The sequence below is a fragment of the Peromyscus maniculatus genome, chromosome 21 (genome assembly GCF_049852395.1).
Source record: "Peromyscus maniculatus bairdii isolate BWxNUB_F1_BW_parent chromosome 21, HU_Pman_BW_mat_3.1, whole genome shotgun sequence".
Taxonomy (NCBI): Eukaryota; Metazoa; Chordata; class Mammalia; order Rodentia; family Cricetidae; genus Peromyscus; species Peromyscus maniculatus.
This window is the reverse complement of record NC_134872.1, coordinates 37,700,040-37,720,937: the sequence shown is the minus strand read 5'-3', so window position 1 is coordinate 37,720,937 and position 20,898 is coordinate 37,700,040. Positions and strand designations below refer to the sequence as shown.

At 44.5% G+C, this 20,898-nt stretch overlaps 1 protein-coding gene across 1 annotated transcript in view; it reads right to left on the bottom strand.

The window, feature by feature from the left end:
* The window catches only part of Lonrf2 (LON peptidase N-terminal domain and ring finger 2), a 35,743-nt gene extending 15,494 nt beyond the window's left edge, over positions 1 to 20,249 (bottom strand). The window contains exons 1-8 of the mRNA XM_006980425.4: positions 19,289 to 20,249; positions 8,246 to 8,364; positions 5,257 to 5,379; positions 4,134 to 4,289; positions 3,144 to 3,345; positions 2,501 to 2,594; positions 1,239 to 1,353; positions 228 to 349 (exon numbers count right to left, since the gene is read on the bottom strand). Coding sequence (XP_006980487.3) covers positions 228 to 349; positions 1,239 to 1,353; positions 2,501 to 2,594; positions 3,144 to 3,345; positions 4,134 to 4,289; positions 5,257 to 5,379; positions 8,246 to 8,364; positions 19,289 to 19,952 — 1,595 coding nt within the window. The 5' untranslated portion in view covers positions 19,953 to 20,249. The remainder of the gene's footprint in view (positions 1 to 227; positions 350 to 1,238; positions 1,354 to 2,500; positions 2,595 to 3,143; positions 3,346 to 4,133; positions 4,290 to 5,256; positions 5,380 to 8,245; positions 8,365 to 19,288) is intronic.
* Between the last annotated feature and the right edge of the window lie 649 nt (positions 20,250 to 20,898).

Genomic DNA, 20,898 nt, shown 5'->3' with positions numbered 1-20,898 from the left:
TCAGTTACAGAAAACAAGTCCACAATTTTCAAAAAACATACTTTGAAATATTCCTTATAATTACTTACAAGTATATGTCCACAAAAATTTTGCAACTTTTTTTTTTCTATTTAAAGATCAATAAATTCTGTTACGAAAAAACAAAATCTAAGGTAAGGCTCGTGTCAGGGAAGATTTTCCTCATTATTCTGCACCAAGGACCGACTTCAAGTGGCATCATCACTTACTGTGATAGTTCCGACATTTCTTCGTCATAAATCCTCTTCCTATCAGACAGCTCCTCTGGTAAGTATCGGAATATCAACTCTTCAGCCAGAACAGTTACATTAAAATTTCGGGTTGCCAACAACTGTAACAAAAAAGGTGTGTTGAGTGACAGCAGAGAATAATGGATCCTGAAGGGCAATGCTTAGCAGTGAGTTTGGCCTGCGGGTTTGTTCTGTACACGAGAGAAAGGGGTTGGCTGGTATTTGCTGTTTGGGTGACTAGTGCTTCCTGGCAATACAATAAAAACTGTAGCCTGGCGGTGGTGGCGCACGCCTTTAATCCCAGCACTAGGGAGGCAGAGCCAAGCAGATCTCTGTGAGTTCGAGGCCAGCCTGGGCTACAGAGTGAGTTCAAGGAAAGGCACAAAACTACACAGAGAAACCCTGTCTTAAAAACCAAAAAATAAAATAAATAAATAAAATAAAATAAAAATAAAAAAGTGATAATTGCTTTAAATTTTATCTCATTTTAATACCCTCTCCTGCAATGTCAGATTTTTGTTTTGTTTTGTTTATATAAATGGACTCCAGAGTTTCTATTTGGGTTAAATATCAACAAATAGGTTTCCTATATACCTAAATTTTACTGGATTTGGTTTCAGACCAAAGACAGCAACAACTGATGATTGGAAAGGGCATAAAAGGGACTGGACAGCAGTATGGAACAATCCGGACACACACTAAGTGCACCATAATGTATCAAACCGTTAGGAGGGAACATGCACTCTAAACACAGATTCTGCTAGCTTTTTTCAATCTAACTCAATGGTTTAGATCTGAAAATGACTTTAATACTTGGCTACTTCTGCATCTAATGCTCCCTTGTATGTTTTGGTTGATGAAAGAGGTGGGAAACGATCCATCTTAGAGTTAAAAAAAAATCTGATTTTAACAAGTAGATGGTGGAAGAAAAGCACGAAATGTCTACCAAAGAACAAGAAGAGGGGCCTGTTCATCTCACAAGCCACTTGCCTCGGAAAGCTTGTCTTTGCACAGTGGACAGTGTGGAGCATGGTCAAGGCAGCGCTCAAGGCATTTCAGGCAGAATGTATGTCCGCAGGGTGTAGTGACAGGTTCAAAGAGCAACCTAGAAAGAAGATCATGGTTTTCACCAAGATACATCCAGAACAGACTCTCAGATAAGCTGCTTGTTTAAATGGATGCCCCATGCAGAGTCCATACAACCGTGGAAGTTGTTCATATCCACTCCTCCTTTACATTTTCGTTAAAGTTTTAGAAAACAAATCAATTATTATTGATATGTATTGTGCTGGCGAATGTTATGTTCATTTGACACAGGTTAGAGTCATCTGAGACGAGGGAACCTCAATCAAGAAAATGCCTTCATAAGATTGGGCTGTAAGCAAGTCTGTAGAGCATTTCCTTAGTGATCGATGTATGGGAGGGACCAGCCCGTTGTGGGTGGGACCACCTCTGGGCTGATGGTCCTGGGTTCTATAAAAAAAAAAATCAGGCTGAGCAAGCTCTGGGGAACAAACCAGTAAGCAGCACCTCTCTGCTGTGGGATGTTCTGTATGTTAAATGTGTTGCTCTGATTGGTTAATAAATTAAAACGCTGATTGGCCAGTAGCCAGGCAGGAAGTATAGGCGGGACAAGGAGAGAAGAGAATTCTGGGAAGTGGAAGGCTGAGGCAGAGAGACGCTGCCAGCCGCCGCCATGACAAGTGAGATGTAAGGTACCAGTGAGCCACGAGCCACGTGGCAAATTATAGATTAATAGAATGGGTTAATTTAAGATATAAGAACAGCTAGCTAGAAGCCTGCCACGGCCATACAGTTTATAAGTAATATAAGTCTTTGTATGCTTATTTGATTGGGTCTGAGCAGCTGTGGGACTGGCGGGTGAGAGAGATTTGTCCTGACCGTGGGCCAGGCAGAAGACTCTAGCTATACCCTCCATGGCCTCTGCATCAGCTCCTGCCTCCAGGTTCCTGCCCTGTTTTAGTTCCTGTCCTGACTTCCTTCAGTGACTAGGGATGTAGAAGTATAAGCCAAATAAACCCTTTCCTCCCCAAATTGTTTTTGGTCATGATGTTTTATCATAGCACTAGTAACCCATATTAACACACACACATCTTAGAGGTGTGTGTGTGTGTGTGTGTGTGTGTGTGTGTGTGTGTGTGTGTGTCCGTCCACTAACAGTACCTTGCAGGTGGTGACAGAACCAGAAACATTTACTTTTAAAAAGTTGCATGTATTCTATGCCAGCCTACCTCATGCACAGAGCACACTCAAAGTCAGTCACGTCAATCGTGAACTCTGGCTCTTCCAGAGAGTTCACCTTCCCCTGAGGTGAGGAATCCGCATCTGAAAAAGTTTTCAAATGTTGTAACTAACATCCAAACTTCTGAGAAACACCACACAATGAATTTATTTCTTCTGTGCAAAATATTTCAATATCAATGTTAACAAACGATGCTGAAAAAGAAATTCTTGTCCAGCAAGTTTAAAGCAAGAACTGATCATGTTGGTACAAATTCAGGAGAAAAATGCATCCAAGTGTTCTCTTTTTCACTATAAAGCCCCTGCAAAATTAACACTAGAAAATCAACTGGTATACTCATTTCTTTATGGATTTCACTTGTGTAAAGATCTTTTAAAAATTCATTTGAGCCGGGCATTGGTGGCGCACGCCTTTAATCCCAGCACTCGGGAGGCAGAGCCAGGCGGATCTCTGTGAGTTCGAGGCCAGCCTGGGCTACCAAGTGAGCTCCAGGAAAGGCGCAAAGCTACACAGAGAAACCCTGTCTCGAAAAACCAAAAAAAAAAAAAAAAAAAAAAAAATTCATTTGAGTACTAACTAATACTCTACCCCCTTGGATTTCAGAACGGCATGGCAAGAAACAGCTTGCTGACCTTTCTTGGGAACTTTTTCAGGGGTGTTCCTGTCACACTCATCTTCGGTGTCACTTGGGAGCTGTCTCTTTAAAGTGCCACTCGGTGCTGCTGGGATGACGCTTTCCAAAGCCTTTTTATCCTCTTCACAGTGTAGGCCCAGAATGAAATATAGAACTGAAGAACTGGCATTCCTGAATATATCAGACTTCTCAGATGGAGTCTATTTAAGAAGGAAAAAAAGAATCCTGAATATTCAAGAGCCATAGGATACAAGGGAAAAACAAAACAAAATAAAAAGAACAACATGAATAGTCTTCTTAGAAATCTCTGGAAACGGGTTGTGGAGACGGCTCTGTGGGTAAATTACTTGCTGTGCAAGTGTGAGCCTTGGGTTTGGATCCCCAGTGTCTGTAACAGCTGGGTATGGCAGAGCTGAGCATGTCTGGAACTTCAGTGGGAGGGGAGACAGCCGGGCCAGTGGAAACAGCATGCTCCAGCATCAGTGAGAGGTCCTGTCTCAAAACGTACGTGGAGCAACAGAAGACGACACCCAGTGGTCACCCCGGTCTCTACACACACAAATCAGGTCTCCTAGGAAAAAGAGGGCCTGTGCTCTTGAGCCTGATTGCCTTTTCCTGTTAGGTGATCAGAAGTGCTTTACACTTTTCGTGGTAAAACACAGGGTAATTTCTTTCTGAGAAGACCAATCTTCATATCTATAGCATATACATCAGCGTATACATTATATATCATATGCTCAGATCTATCTCTGCTCTCTTTTCTCCAAGACAAAATAATAGGAGATCTCCTGATGTCCTGGAGATGTTCCAATATGTGTGGAGATGTTTGGAGGGGCTCCAGAGTTCTCATCTACACTGTCCCGTTAAAGTTCCACCAACTTCATTTAAAAGTCTTAACTAGTGTTTACATCTAGCCTGTGTGATCCATGATGCCCAAGGAACTGCTGGATAGTAAAGCACCCCAATGGCAGACACATGCAATCCACACCTCAGGACTGCCTGTGTCCTTAGTGTCACTGCCTTCTTCCAGAGGATGCTGGGGATTCGTCTCCTCATCACAACGGGTGTCTGGTTCACTTTCGGTGGGAGCTGTCGAATCCTGATGTTCATTTTCCGAAGCTGGAAAGAACACCTCACATATTACCTATAAATTTTCCAAGAAGAGAAAATACATTGTAAAATCCTCTGAGTGGTGTATGAAGGCTTCTCTAACTTTTTTTTTAAAGGTTCAGAGTCAGCAGAAGCCAAACAGGCCCTCAAAAATGGAAAAGAATAACTGCCATATTTCCAACTGTCAACCTTTTAAAATACAAACATTTTGAGGCTGTACACAGTGTGTTAAGAACTGCAGACTCTAACCCCTCTCCACCTATATTACCAATGGAAATATATGGGAATGCACCCAGAAAAGGGAACTCCAGAAACCCTTTTCTGTGCGAAAAAGATATTTCAAAGAAAGGAAGCTGTTCTCAAGTCCCTAAAGTGGTTCCACACAACTGGAAGGAAAGACTGACTGTGTTCTATTGCACCACAAAATGAAATCTGCTCATCAGCAGAGATTTTAATGTAGACACATGGTAGCTGTTAAACTGTGTTAAAACAGGAAACACTGACAAAAGGAACCCCAAAACTCCCAGTCACTGGGAATGCTACATAAAGACCAGGTGGGTACTGTCTAGGCATTTGGCTAGGGTAGACTCCTACATTAAGCGTGACTCAGCTCTTCTGGGCCAGGCTGGTGAAGCGTTGCTGCTCATCCCAGGTCGGTCTGTGGAGCTGAACTGTGCATGCCACATGCTTCACAAGGCAAACTCTAGGATCAGGACAAATCCTAGGACCAGCACTCTGTCTCCACAGCCTCACGCGGCAAGTTGGCCTCACATGGCAACGCCTCATCACGAGTGAGGTGTGTGTACATTACCCGGACAGACATTCTGCTGCATATCTAATTAGAAGTTATCGAATGTGGTACACGTGATTACTGTGCTGTGACTCACACCATCTCGGGCATTTGAGATCATGTGTTGCTCTGACAGGCAAGGAAGACTCCTGGCCTGACCCAAAGCCACATGCAATGCCTGAAGGAGGAAGTCCTTTACGAGAGCTCATACCTTCTGTGTTTCCTTCTTTGCGGAGCTGCATTCAGGGTTTAAAGCAAGGCAGTAGATAAACTCCTTTAAGACTTCTTTACTTCTTCCCAAGCCAGAAAGAATCTGAGCTTTTATATGATGCCCCTGGATTTGCCCAAAGACAAAACACAGCAAGATTATACACATCTGGCAACAACAGCCCTGGAGAAAGTGTTGGAGCAGTTCGCTATCAACGCAGATAGGTGGATGTGTGTGCACCGCATCTCCCCGTCTTGGAACAGCTCTCAAGACAAGCTTCGCTGTTCAATAAACACATCTACAACCAGAATGCACTTATCACTGTAACTGAGATTTGTGCCCAAAGATGTTCTAAAGGACATGCTAAGAAAGAAAGGGAGTCTACCAACCTAACCTATTGTTTATGGTATTTATGAAATTCATATAGTTTACAAAAACTCTTGAATAGCTAAGAAATTAAGTGTGTAATATACTTATCATTAATTTTAAAGCAATGTTGAACAAAAGATCAAAGCCAGGCATACTTTGAATTCAAAATATATGGTAAATTACAAGTGAAACAGTTATGACTTCTATATACTAACAGTCACCATTTGTTTAAACATGCACATGTGTGGATGCCACAGGTAGAGGCGATCCCAGAGGTCAGAGGAAGGTGTTGGAACTAAAGAGGTACTGCACCTTTTTATGTTTCCTTGATAGTCTGATGTCTTTTAGTAAAATACACTGGAATTCCTTATCACTTAGCCAGTTGTGTGGATTATCACTGAATTAGTAGGATCACTTCATATATGCTGAATACAACTTCTCCTTATCTTGCAGTCTTAATCTGTTCCTAATCTGTGTTTAGCTTTTCATCTCTGCACCGACGTCTTTCGAAGATCAGGAGTTTCAAAAGTTTGTGAGGAACTACTCACCAAATTCTTGCTCTTGTATTGTGTACCTTCTGGTCCCATCTGCTGGCTGCTGATCTTACATTTATTTCCTTTTTGCCGTTCACCTCGGTTTTATTTAAGATTTATTTTTAGTTCTGTGTCTGTGTGTGACTGAGTATATATGCCCTGTGAGTACAGGCTTCTGCTGAGGCCAGAGTGGGATGCTGGATGCCCTTGAGCTGGAATTGAAGGCAGTTGTGAGCCACCCACCATGGCCAACCTCAAGTTTTCTGGAAGAGCAGCAAACGTTCGTAACCACTGAACCATCTTCCAGCTCCTCTCCTTGGGTTTTGTTTTGTTTTAAAGATTTATTTATACAGTATTCTGCCTGCATGTGTCCTTGCAGGCCAGAAGAGGACGCCAGATCTCATTATGGATGGTTGTGAGCCACCATGTGGTTCCTGGGAATTGAACTCAGGACCTCTAGAAGAGCACTCAGAGCTCTTAACTGCTGAGCCATCTCTCCAGCCCCTCTCCTTGGTTTTAATTTGCTCTTCTTGATGTAGTTTCATAAGATAGAAACAAGATTTGGGACCTTTGACCTTTAATAGGAGATGATAATAATGTAAATTTCCCTCTTAGAATGGCTTGTTCGTTTGTTTGTTTGTTTTTTGTTTTTTGAGACAGGGTTTCTCTGTGTAGCTTTGTGCCTTTCCTGGATCTCACTCTGTAACCTACACTGGCTTCGAACTCCCAGAGATTCGCCTGCCTCTGCCTCTTGAGTGCTGGGATTAAAGGCGTGCCTGACTCCTAAGAATGGCTTTAACGACATCTAAGAAATTACACGTATAACATATTTTATCATTACTTTTAAATACTAGATAGTTTCAAATCCTTTTGATTTCTTCTCTGTCCAAATGATTGTTTATGAGGTAAGTTGTAGATATATATGGACTTCCTAGATTTTTCTTGCTCTTGTTGACTTCTATTTTTAGTTATTTTGAGAGAACACTCACTTGAGGATTTCAATATATTGGATCTTGATACTGTTTTATGCACACTGGATCTAATGCATTAAAAAAGATATGTATGCTACAGTTAAATGCATTGTTCTACAGCTGCCAATTAGGCTGAGATGAAGTCTCCTTCTAGGTCTCTAAAGTATTCCTTAAGTTTCTACTGATGCTCGTTGAGATTAATATAGCTGTTCAATTTTGTATACTCATGTCTTCACATTTAAAGTGAATTTCTTGTAGATACTGTATCGTGGGTCTTGTTTTGCAGGCACGCCGATGTTTTCTATTCCCACTTTGAATGTGCTGCTCCCGTGCTGACTGGCCTCCATGGAGTCTCATGAGATGTTAACCATCCATCTTGCTATTTCCCTGTGTGTTATGTTTTCCTGCTACTTTCAAGACTTCTTTAACAACTCTGGCTCTCACAGCAGATTGATTGTGATTTGAGTTATTTTGTGTGGTTTCTTGTTCAACTCATGCATCTGAAATTAATGTTTTCCACTTCGGTAGTTTGAATGTAACTGGCCCCCATAAGCAATGGTAGTGGCACTATTAGGAGGTGTGGCCTTGTTGGAGGAAGTGTGTCACTGTGGGGGTGGGATCTGAGGTCTCATGTATGCTTAAGCCACTTGAGTCCTGAACCCAACCACCCATGTGAAGACAGCTGGGAGGGTGACATACTGGGAGGGGGAGACAGGAGGACCCCAGGGGTTCACTGAGAGACCCTGAATAAAAATATAAGGTGGAGAAGCAATTGAGGAAGACATTGCATATTAACCCCTGGCCTCTACACATACCTACACAGTGAGTGCAATGGCACACACACACACACACACACACACACACACACACACACACACACACAGGCATACACCTTGTATGCACCCCCCACACTCATATGCACTCACATACTCACATATACATACACACACACACACACACACACACACACAAACACTCTCACACACAGGCACACATACACACACCATAACCTTAATCAAATACCCACAGGCACACACACACACACAGACACACACAGACACACACCATAACCTTAATCAAACAGATGCTTTCCAAAGCCAATGAATAAGCATAACTCACCTTAGTCAGGAGAGGCTCCCTCTGACAAACTGTGTCAGCATCCCACAGGGCTTGCTCATAGTTCTTCATGGTTAGATATATCTCTGCTCGCAGCAGCAGTAGTGAGTTATCATCGGGGGCTGAAAGACAGTAGAGATACATATGACTATTTAAAGATACATTGCTTTCAGTCATTAAACACATTAAATTAGGAAGTAAACACAAAGACAAATATGAAACAGCTCCTCCCAGGGATCGCATGTACAGTTCACTAGGTACATGAGTATAATTTACAGAGTTTCTTTCAGGAAAACAGAAACGAGTTTAATTGGACTTCAAAATGCATCAAGGAAAAACAAATTTAACATTGACTGTTCCTCCAAGCCCAATCTCCAATAACAAATCAAGTAATTCTGTAATCCGATAATCCTAATCTAAAATGCTTTCAGATCTGGTTTGGAGGTATTTCAGATTTTGTATTTTTAATTGGAAGACACTCAAAAAGAGAAAGAGAGCCTCTAAAATGTGGAAGCACTTATAGACTCTACAGCCGTTTTGGACCAGATAAATAATTAGGTATTTTAAAGGGGGTATATGAAGTACATTTCATGGGAAGCACACTAAGAAATTTGCGCTTTAAAAACTAATAGAAAGGGATGTGTAGATGGCTCCATCTGTGAAGTGCTTGCCAAGAACCAAAGTAAAAAGGGAAGAAGGTGCGTACAGTGGAGCACGCCTGAAGTCACAGTACCCGAGAGGTAAAAGGCAGGAGGCTCCCGGCGGGGGTGGCGCACGCCTTTAATCCCAGCACTCGGGAGGCAGAGGCAGGCGGATCTCTGTGAGTTCGAGGTCAGCCTGGGCTACAGAGCGAGATCCAGCACAGGCACCAAAACTACACAGAGAAACCCTGTCTCGGAAAAAAAAGGGGGGGGGCAGGAGGCTCTCCAGTGGAGTCCCAGTGCATCAAAAACAAGGTAGAGAGCCACTGAGAAAGACACCTGACACCCACTTCTGGCCTCCACATTCACACACAGGAACACATGTGCACACACATGCCACACACCAAGAAACTGTATCAGAGGAATAAAACATAATTTGTTTTCCTACACAACCATGGGCATGCCCATTTTCCTACGTAACTGTATTATACCCTCAGTACCTTCTCAACTTTCCTCCCTGTGCTTCTCATACGGAAGATGTATTGGTGACCATTCATATGATGACAGAGACAAACCCAGCTCCTCAGAGAAGCCCAAAAGTGACCCTCTCTACAGAATGACAGACAGCGCCTAACAAGTGCTGAAGGGGCAGGGTACCATGGAAACTCACAAAGCCAGGGCTCCCCAAAGTTGAACCTTCACAGCTGTTTTTCACACCCCTTGACTTTGCTCACTCCACCTCCACCTTCTTAGGAGCCTCACAGCAGGACCAGAGCTGCACTTTTCAGTTGATAACTATGTTGAGCACTTAGACATACTCCTTTGTCTCTTCCTCAACACGTTTTCAGTTTGCCTTGAAACCTTGACTTTGACCTCTCAAGTCTTACTTGGGCCTTTGCAAAGGCCAATATGCTTCCTATTAGTTTATGTAGATAACCAAGCTAATGTACAGGGAAAAACTCACCTAAGACAGGACTTAAGACATGGTAAGTTGCAAAAAGAAAATGTGTTATGGACACCTGTCATCCAGAGGTGTGGCAGGGAAAAGGATGGGGCAATGGGGAGCAGGAGTCACAGGTAGACATTCCCAAGTTTGTTTCTTTTTAACTGATACAAATCAAAGCATAACACTAAACATTTTCTCACTGAAGTGTGATTGAAACCTCCTGTTGCTAATTTTTAAGACATAAGGTAAACAACACAAAATAGCTCCAGGAAGTACCTGAAACTGACCAGATTCACTAAGCCCCTCCCTCTCAACAGTGAACAATAAAGACCGCTGAGAGGCAAAGCTGCAAAGGAGACTCTCAGGATGAGCCAAGCTGCAAGCAAGAAACAGAGATCAGCCAAGAAGCCTGGAAGGAGCAGAAACCGGCTGAGCTGCCTTGGAGAGGTGTAGACCAACTGAGCCACTGGGAGCTGCCTTCAAGTTGTACAGTATACTCTAAATATCCAGCTTCTATGAGATGTCACCAATGTTAGGGTGGGCTTTGGTGGTGCAGCTGTCTTTGAGTTAGTTCTGCTCCAGTAAGTGACGCCTCACCCATATTCCTGTAAGTAACACTTTGCTCTGCCATGGGCTATCTATCTGTGGTGAGTAGGTGTGTGTGTTACATCTCCCAGAAAAGTCTTGTCACATAACACTCACTTGCTCACTCTTGTCTCTGGTAATACAGGTCTATTATGGAATTCTTTGGTAAAGGGAGAATATTTCCCTTAAGGTTGAAAGCTCTCCCATCCTCAACATCAAGTGAAAATGTCCATCTGTTAGTTAGGCTCCACAATCAGATCTTATATGCTCCATCTTTGAAAATGTACATACAAACTGAGAGGCATTGACAGAACTCATAAGCAAGTGTATGGTTTTTTAAACACTTTTTATTGTATATGTATGGGTGGTTTTGCCTACATGTAAGTCTGTGCACCACATGTCTGCCTGGTGCCCTCAGGGGTCAGAATAGGGCATCCAATCCTCTACAACTGTAGTTACAGACGGTTGTGAGCTGCTGTGTGAACTCAGGTCCCAGCCCATGCTCTTAACTTCCGAGCCATCTCTCCAGCCTCGAGTGTATGTTTTTTAAAAATATATATATTTTCTTTATTCTTAAGAATTTTATACATGTATACAGTGAAATATGATCATATCCATCCCCATTCCAACTTCACTAATATCATTCCCAACTTCCTGATATCTTCCATGTACATACAGGCAACATTAATTGTACCCAGAGGGTTATCAAAAAGAAACCAACAGCAAACAAACAGATCTTAAAAGGAGACTTTTCACTGCCTGGAAGAAAAACAATTATTAATTCTCAGAGGCTCTGCCTTAAAAAAAAAAGCATGTCATTATATGGGAACTATAACTGTAGACTAATAATTCTAACTGAAAGATTAGGTAAAAGTTCCTTAACTACACAATTACATGCATTTTGATAACTCCCCTTTGGAGAGTTTTAGAAATCTAAACCAAAGAAGCTACTGGAACTACAGACTGAGCTTCAAAGACAACTCCATGGGTCGCATACCCTGTGCCCACTACAGGAGTTTCTCATGGCTCCTGGCAGTCTGCCGGCTGGTTCTCTTGAGTTCCCCACACAGCCACATTGTGTGCAGACAGTTACATTTCTTTGACTATACTATTTCCAGACCGTATTTCCTTTCACTCTCACCTTATAAAAGTATTGGTAGTGGATCCTCATCCTTTCTCACAGCTCTGCACAATCCCCCCCATTCTTTTTTTTTTTTTTTTTTTTTTTTTCTGAGACAGGGTCTCTCACTCTGTAGACCAGGCCGGCTTCAAACTCACAGAGATCCGCCTTCCTCTGCCTCCCAAGTGCTGGGATTAAAGGTGTGCGCCACCACACCAGGCTTCCCCCATTCTTGACTTCAAAAGATTACGTCTAGGGCTGAGAGTTGGCTCAGTAGCTGAGAGCACGCAGCTGAGTGGTTCTTCCAGAGGATCTAGGTTCAATTCCCAGCACCCACACGGTAGTTCACAGTCATTTGTAACTCCAGTTTCAGGGGATTTGATGCCCTCTTCTGGCATCTGGTAGCACGATGGGCACACACATGTGAAATGGCTAAGGTGATGCCATCTTGTCCTGACTTTATTTCGAGACATTCCTCAGCCTTCCACCCCAACAGCCACATCCACATTGGCAATGCTTTTGGTGGGACTGTCCATGACCCTGACCATGGTCCAGACATATTAACCAGAATGACTGATGTTTGTGCAGGCTGAAACTAAAATAGCTAAGTGGAAGTGAAAATTAGAAATAATTGTCATGTAGTGTCTAGAAAACACCATTAAGCTCTGCAAAGAGGCGGATGTTGTTCTGACCCCCCTCAAACACTGATGTAATTGTGGGTTTTGTCTTTAAAAATGCTGCACTCCTGAGCTCTGCACCAAGAGACTCCACGGCATGAGCCAGCTCTTGATCATCAGCTAAAATAGGACTCATTGACTTCTATACTTCTAATTGACTTAATTAGTGTGGTTGTCACTATCTCACATGGATCATTCCACAGACATGTAAACATCCGTACATAGATAATTGCAAAAAATAAAGACTGTGTCCAATCACTGATGAAGTTAGCCAGGTTACCTTCGATCCTAGATTCCTACCAGAGGATGCTATGTTCCAGGAGGTCGTTCCAGGATCTGAAAGATGAACGTACCGTGTCTTCCTCCATCCAGAGGATTATGCTAACTGACTTGTCTAATATTGAATTGTCCTTAGATTCTGAAAACAGGCTGCTAGACTCATTTGGTGAGGATTTCTCACCGATGCACATGTGTAAGATTGGTCCACACATTTTGTCTCATAAAGAGAGATGGAAACATTGCTGTGTTTCTCTATAGTCTGAGATATAAAGGAATCAAGCTTTGAAAGTCTTTGGAGCTTGTGGGCAGAAGACAATCCCTCAGCAACATTCCCAGTTCTTTCAGACTACTCATTCACACTAACCTTTTACTTCTTCCTGGGCCCCTTGGAATCATTCATGTTTTCCCAAGTAAAAGCGTCTATTTTACATTGTTTTACCATCGGTGCTAAATTGTTGTGTTTAATTGCACCGCTTCTTCTCTGATATACTACTTGTGTTTTCCATTTTCTTGCCCATCCCTGGCCTGGGTGATGACCCAGCTTGACTAGTTAAGCAGCTCTATTTCTCAACAGAGTAACTATAGCAGCGTGTGCAGATGCAACCAAGACACAAAGCCTGGTGACAGATTATACAGCCCTGAGATGCAAGACCTGAATTTGAGACCCATTTTCACTATTATTTCATCAATCCTCTGCTTACACCAGCTACCTGCTGCTAGCTGAGTCTGGAAGCTGACTGGGTTAAGAACACCTTGCCCTTCCTTCCTATCATTTTTCTTTTTCTAACAAAGGACTTAAGTTTACTCCTCACTTTCCAAAGGCTGCTTTTCCTGGAGTCCAGAACTAATCAGATTCACTTCTCACGTAGACACATCAAACTACTTTCTAAGCAGTAAGACGTACACTGATAAAATCAAGGGAAATCGTCCATAAATCACTCAAAAATCAATGGGGGAGGAAAGGTAACTTTTGATTCCCTCTGTGTGGAGAGAGCATATGGCAGAAATTGTGTGTGTGTACCTTTCAAGTAACTAACCCAAATTTAAGAAGGGCCATCAATTAGCTCTGCTGTAAGACGGTGTCAGGAGGGCCTCCTGAGAGAGTGTCTGTGAGACAGCCAGAAGATTCATGCTCTGTATTTTGAGTTTGTCAGAGACTGTCTTCCAGTTGCCCAGAGCAGCCTCGGCCCAGGGAGCTACTGTTCTGCTGTAAATGCCGTCAAATGTGTGTGAAAGCAGAGAAGGGGACCACGTCCTTTAAAAGGAGTTCAATGAACAGACATCTAAACGCAGTAAAAAAAACCTGTGCCGAGTTCCCTGAGAACAGCAAAAGTGAGTGGCAACACTCCTCAGGGGCTGTTTATTCAGGGTGCTGTAGGACTAAGCCCACGTCTTCAAGGTGTATTTTGAACACTTATTCATGTAACCTCGCCATCTCCACCCACCCAATTCATGCTCAGCACCGAAGACACTCCCTTATGTGTTCTCCGGTGTGACAGGTCCCTGGAAAGAGTGACCACCATTCTGGCTGTCACTAGCAGTTGATGTGGACACCACTGGACACCGCTGCAGTAGTGTTTGAGAGCTAATGTATTGCATTACATGGTTTTTTTTTTTCTAACTAATTAATTAGTGAATGAGGGTGCGCACATGTCTCAGTGCGCACGTGGATGTCGGAAAACAACTCTTGGGAACTTTCTCTCTCCTGCAACCGTGTGAGAACAGACAGTCAAACACAGTCAGGTCGAGGCACAAGTGATTCTACGCACTGAGTCTTCTCCCCAGCTCAACAGAAAGTTCTCATTCTCATTCGGGTCAAATGTTTCCTTATTTTAATGGTGATTTCTTATTTGATCCATTGGTAACAGTGTGGCTGGAAGCTCCCCAAGCGCACATTGATATTCTTTCTGCTCTGTTGTTAAGGAGTATTAAGAGGGAGGGCCTAAGGAGGAGATCAGGCCAGGAGGGCTTTGCTCTCCTGAACAGGCTAATGAGGCTATCACGGGGCAGGTGAGTTAATGCTACCTAAGCAAGCCTCTGTGCTTGCCCCCTGCTGGTCTTGCCTTGCAATGCCCTCCGCTTCCACAGAGCAGGGGCCTCAGCAGATGCTAGCACTCTGATACTGGATTTCTTGGCCTTCATGACTATGTGGAATCAGTGTCTTTCTCTTATAACTTAGCCAGTTTGTGGTATTTTGTCATGACTTCAGAAAACAGACTGAGACAAGTTCTGGTACAAATGCACTGCTTTGTTTCCAAATATTTGAAGACTGTCTACTTATCTGTTGCTTAATTTTCCTTTAAGATTAGTGTTCCAATAACACACTCTGTTTGATTTCAACCTTCTAATATTTGTTGCATTTATCTTACAGTCTAACCCAGGAGTTGGACTACATAGCAACAGGCCCATAGTCCTGTGAATTCGAACAGGTGATATATTCTGCAAGTACTCCATGTAGTAACGCCTATGAAATAAATAAAAATGCCAGTGTATCTGTTCCAACTTATGTCCTTACCTACTTTTCATGTTTTATCAGTCACTAAGAGCTTTGTTTAAACTCTTTAAAACAAAAGTTTAGTTCTGCTGCCTTGTATTCTTGGCGTGTGCGCCCACTCACACACTTGTCAGGTGTCAGGACACTCAGAACACCGCTTTTTTCCTGTTCTGATTTCACCAGATCATATAGCCTAGACATCTCCACCTCTTTTCATACATTTTGCCTTTGATTTACCGGATGCTAATTTTGTCACATTGGGGCTCTCTCTGTCAGTCTTTTTATGCCAGTTCTTACCAACTTGGACCTTTTTGTCTTTGTATCAAAAGTTTTTCTCACATGGAAACACCAGATAGCCATGTTTCATTGAATCCAGTCTGTCGACATTTTAATGGAATATTCACATCACTTCACACGAAATGTCAAGTAAATCCTTGCTTTTCTAGGTGTCTCCTTTGTTCTCTGCGGCTTCGTTTTTTCACTTTTACATTTTTTTTATTGTGTGTTTATGACTGGGGTGGGATTGCCTTGCTGGGGAGGTCACTGGCTTTGTGGTTAGTTCATTCCTTTTATGTTCACGTGATTTCTGGGGATAGAACTCGGATCCCAAGGCTGAAGTCTTTACCTGCTGAGCCGCCTCAGAGGTCCCTTTGTCACTCTTTTGAATGGGTCAAATATTTGTTATTTCACTAGAGCTTTTAAATTTCACCTTTTCGTCCTTTAGGTAGTTGCTCAATTGAATATACTACAAAAAGTTCCCAGGATGCTTCTAGTATTTTTACCACACCCGAGGCAGCACACTCACCACACAATCTTTATCACTCACCCTGGCTTTGTGCTACCTCTCGGTTTTGCTTTTATGTAAGTCATAAATGCCACACAACACCAATGTCTTTTGAGATACCACTTTCATTCTTAGGGTTATATTTCTAGTCTTCATCCCTCCCTTGGTCCCTTGATTTTACATGGGTAATTTTTCTTCAGGGAAGCCTTCCCCTTAGGATTCTGTGTAGCACAATCCTGATACCAATGAAGTCCCTCAGCGCTGCCCATGGCTTTGGCCTAAATCATCTTGACTTCCTTTTCACCTGTGAAAGGTATTTTTAGATGGAAAACAACTTCTAGATTAGGCTTTTTTAGTCTTTATTTTATGCTTTATTTTTTCATCTGAAGATGTTGACCCATTGTCTTCTGGCTTCATTAGCTCGGTGTGAAAGTTGGCTGCCAGTCTTATTATGACCCCTTCAAAGGAAACAAGCCCACTCTGTCTTCTCTAACTGCTTCCCAACGTTTCCTTCTTTATTTTGGGAATTTCAATTCAGTGAGTCACAATTTTTCATCAGCTGTGGAACATTCTTGGCTCTTTTTTTTTCTTTTAATTATTTCCCTTTCTCTTCACTCTTCATCTGGGATTCCAACTCCACAGACTTCAGAACCCTTGTCTGTGTCCCACAAAACTCTGCTCTATTTTATCTTTGTCTCATTATGATCCGGCATGAAAACATTCTATTAATTTGTGCCTTAGTTTCCTTTTCTATTGCTGTGATAAAGACCATGAGCGAAAGCAACTTGGGGAAGAAAAGGATTTATTTGGCTTACATATCCCAGGCCACAGTCCACTGAGGGAAGTCCAGGTAGCAACTCAAGGCAGGAATTGAAGCAGAAACCATGGAGGAATATCAGTTACTAGCTTGCTCCCCTCTGGCTTGCTCAGTTATCTTTCTTACCTACCTCAGAACCACCTCCCCAGGGGTGGCACCACCCACAGTGAGCTGGCCCCTTCCACATCAATCATCAATTAAGAAAATGTGCCACATGCTTGTCTACAGACCAAGATGGGGGCATTTTCTCAATTGATGTTCCCTCTTCTCAGACAACTCTAGCTTTTGTTAAGTCGACAAAAACCCTAACTAACACTACTTGTTTTTGGGATTTTTTAATCCTAACTTCTGATGTGTGCAGTCTCCCCCCCCCCCCATCTTATTAACTTCCAACTTCAGACACAATCCTAGATTATTCATCTTGAATGTGGTGTGTGTGTGTGTGTGTGTGTGTGTGTGTTGTGTGTGTGTATGTAGGCAATTATCTGTAATTCTTTTCATACATATCTGTTCTCTTTAACATATGTATTCAGTTAATTACATTCACAACTTATTGGCAAAGATTATTGACAAAGCCTCTACTTGGGTGAATCAGAACATTCGATCTTTGTGGAAGGAGTCAAGAAGGAAGTATTTGGGACATGATGCTAATGATTGGTACAAACACAAACATTCTAACTCGAAACATTTATGGCCTTTTGTACTGTACCAAAGCCTCTAGTTTGAGCTAACATTATCATGAAATTTAATTGTGTGTGTGTGTGTGTGTTTGCGTGTGTATCTTTGTGAAGTGCTGGAAATTGAACTCATGGCCCCGTGAATGATAAGCATTTACTCTACCACTGAGCTACATCCTCAGTCCCCTTTTTCTTTATAAACTTTGAAACCAGGCAACCCGATTTTTCTTTTCTACTCTTTGACTAGAAAACGAATATGGGACATATTCAGATGACAGGATCGAAGTGGTCAAGATTCTAAACTCGTAAACTGAATTCTAAAATACACAACATACATACAAGGCTTAAGACATAGCTACACAGTTTATGAAATGATCCGAAAGTTAACACGCATGTGTCTCCATCCCCAAAGTCAAGAAATAGCCTGTGTCACTACCCACAGTCCGCCCCTGCCTCCTCACAATCAAGTCCCTTTCACTCACCGACGATAACCACCACCCTTCTCCCAACCTACAGCAGCGGCTCTCAACCTTCCTAATGCTTCGGCCCTTTTAATACTGCTCCTCGTGCTGTGGTGACCCCCAACTGCCAGACTATCTTCCTTGCTGCTTCATAACTGTAACTTTGCAGTGATGAATCTTCATGTCGATATCTGTGTTTTCTGATGGTCTTAGGTGTCCTCCGTGAAATGGTCATCGACTCCCTGAGGAGTTGCGACCCCAGGTTGAGAACCACTGCCTTACAGTGATTTGCCTGCTCCCCTTCAGACAGAGTCACACGGTAAAGATGTTTGTGTTCATGGCTGTTGTTTCTTTTCTTCTTTTTCCATTTTTTTGGGGTGGTGGTGGTGGTGGTACTGAATATTGAATCTGACACTTGATCAATAGGCATTCAGACACTGAGCTATTCCCCCCCCCCCCCCCCCCCCCCCCCCCCGCCAAAACACACTTTTGATTATAGGACAGAGCTTTGAACTCACACTATAGCCCAGGCAGATGTTGAACTTGCCATGCTCCTGCCTCAGGTTCTCCAGTAGCTGGGATTACAGACAGATCTGTTCCCCCAGGCCTGGCAAGCCCAGTTGCTTCCACTTTGCATTGTTTTTGTGGGGTTAAGCGCTCCATAGTCTAACTGCAACTGGCCGTTTTTTTTTTTTTCCTTGTGGTATTCCACAAAGGCAATCGAATGTACCGGCCCATTCTGCTCTCACAAACATTCGTTTCCCACCTTAGTTGTTATTGTCTGTGTTCGAGTGCTTTGCCTACATGAACGTTTGCGCACTTTGAGCCTTCTTGGTTTCCAAGGCAGTCAGAAGAGGGCGCCAGATCCCCCGGGACTGGAGTTACGGTTTGGAATCCCCTGTGTGAATGCTGGGAATCTTAACCTGTCAACAGCTGCGAGTGCTCTTAACCAGTGAGCCGTCTTCCCATCCTCAAGAGCAACTTTACAATCATTCGGTGTACATGTATATGTAATTCTTTGAAAGTGTTAGAAACCAGTCATATTTAACACACGGATGCTACCAAACAATTTTCCAAGAGGAGAATTTGCATGGGACAGTTCTCATCTTCTCCAACATCTAAACACAGGTGAAGTATTTCAAATGAAAAAGTCATGTCTGGATTGGGAGTGGGGGGAGTGCGTGGATGCAAAAACCACAATGGACAAAAAAATAAAAAATAAAGCAAAATATTGATCTTTTAAATACTGAAGACATGTAAATAATATTCTCGATATAGCGTGAAAAACACTGTTAAAATAAATATCATTTGCTTCTTGTCACCCTAGTTAACATATCTACCAGAAAATTGAAAGCTATGTGGTTTACACTACAGCTCTTCCACATTACTTTACATCATACACCAGAGTCTTGGAAAAGACTCAAGAACGATGCACCTGGCATGTGACACTGGCCACCTTGCAGGGTGAGGCTGTTAGCCTTGTGCACCCTACTTACTACCTTTGAAATTAAAATGCCCCCGGCCACCGCCCAGCCCGTCCGTGGTCACCCTCGAGGCTGACTCACCCATGTCCAGGGCCTGCTGGCACCTGAGCAGCGCGGTCTCGGGCTGCTGCTGGCGCTGCAGCCCCCGCGCCTGGCACGCCAGCTTGCGCAGGCGACATTCGGCCGGGAAGCATCTCTCCAGCACCCCGCTCAGCACCACGTTCACGCGCCGGGCCTGCCCCCGCCCGGGGACCAGCTCCACGCAGCGCTTGCACACCGTGATGCCGCTGGCCAGCGTCACCGGCTTGTAGAGCAGCCGGCCGCAGCGCGGACAGCCCAGCAGGTCGCGGGGCGCCACGGGCACCGGGGACCCAGACGCGTAGCCGGGCCTCGCCAGCAACGCCGGCGGCCGTTTGTCGCGCAGGCCCAGGGAGCGCGCCAGGCCGCTGGCCAGCTCCGCCAGCTCCTCGGGCCGCAGGGGACCGAGCAGTGCGGCGCCGCGGAAGGCGCCGATGGCCTCGGGGAGGCGGCCGGCGCGGGCCAGCGCGTCCCCCAGCTGCAGGCACAGGCCACGCTCGGGCTGCGCCAGGCCGGCCAGCAGCGAGCGGAAGAGCTCGGCCGCCTCCTCGTAGTCGCCCGCGAGGAAGGCCGCGGAGCCCTGCTCCAGGCGCTCAGCCGGGGGCTCCTCCAGGTTGCAGCTCACGTCCTGAGGGTCCGGAGGCTGGGGTGCCGGCTCGGGGCTCATCGTGCCGAGATGGGGTGCCCGGAGGCAAGAGCGCGGCCTCCGCCTCCGCTGTCAGACACGCGCGTCCGCGGACCGGGTGCTCCGAGCTGCCGCCGCCGCGGTGACGGACCTCTGCACGACGGGCCCCCGCAGGAGGCGCAGCGCAGCGCACGCGGCTCGGTCCCCAGCTCGCGCCAGGCGCCGTGCGCGCCCCAGCGGCTCACGTCAGCTAAGTGGCCGTGGGAGCGGGGCGACCCCCTCACAGCTTCTTGGCTGAACCTTTTCGCTGCTCCCGGCGGGCGGCCCCCGCGCGCGTGTGTGTGCGCGCGCATCCTCTTCCCGCCCCCGCCCCCGAGTCGCTGCGCAAGCTGAAGCGAGCATCCCAGTGTCCTCGTGGTCCTCCACCCACCTGCATCCTCGGCACCTGCCTCTTCCCCAAGGCCTGGCTGCCTAGCAGTTTCCAAACCTGTCAACCATCCCCAAGAGAATAAGACCCTGCAAAAGAGACCCTGCCCCTGCGCTCTCCAGTAACACGAGAATCCAGACAATGAAGATTACATACGTACATACAAACCATCCAGTTTACATTAAACGTCTTTAAAGTACAAACGAAGCTACCTTATTGGGAAGCAGAATGGAGGTCATTTGGGGTTGGGAGAAAGGACACGCATGAGAAGTCACATGAAGAAATCTTTAGGGGGGATATCTTGATTGTGGTGATGGTCTGATACCAGGTAGGTGAGCAGTCAGATGAGGTAACCAAGGAAACCGCAGCCCTGGCTCCTGATGGTTGGAAAGCCCCTTTGTTGTTAAACACCATTGAAACTGCAGATAGTTTGTTCTCAATGAAAAACCAAGGCAGGGTGACATTTCCCACACACGAGTGCACTAACGAATTATAAGAAAAAAAAATTAAGTTAAAAATTTAAAAAGATGGGAGCAATACTGTCATGATGAGGTCGACTAG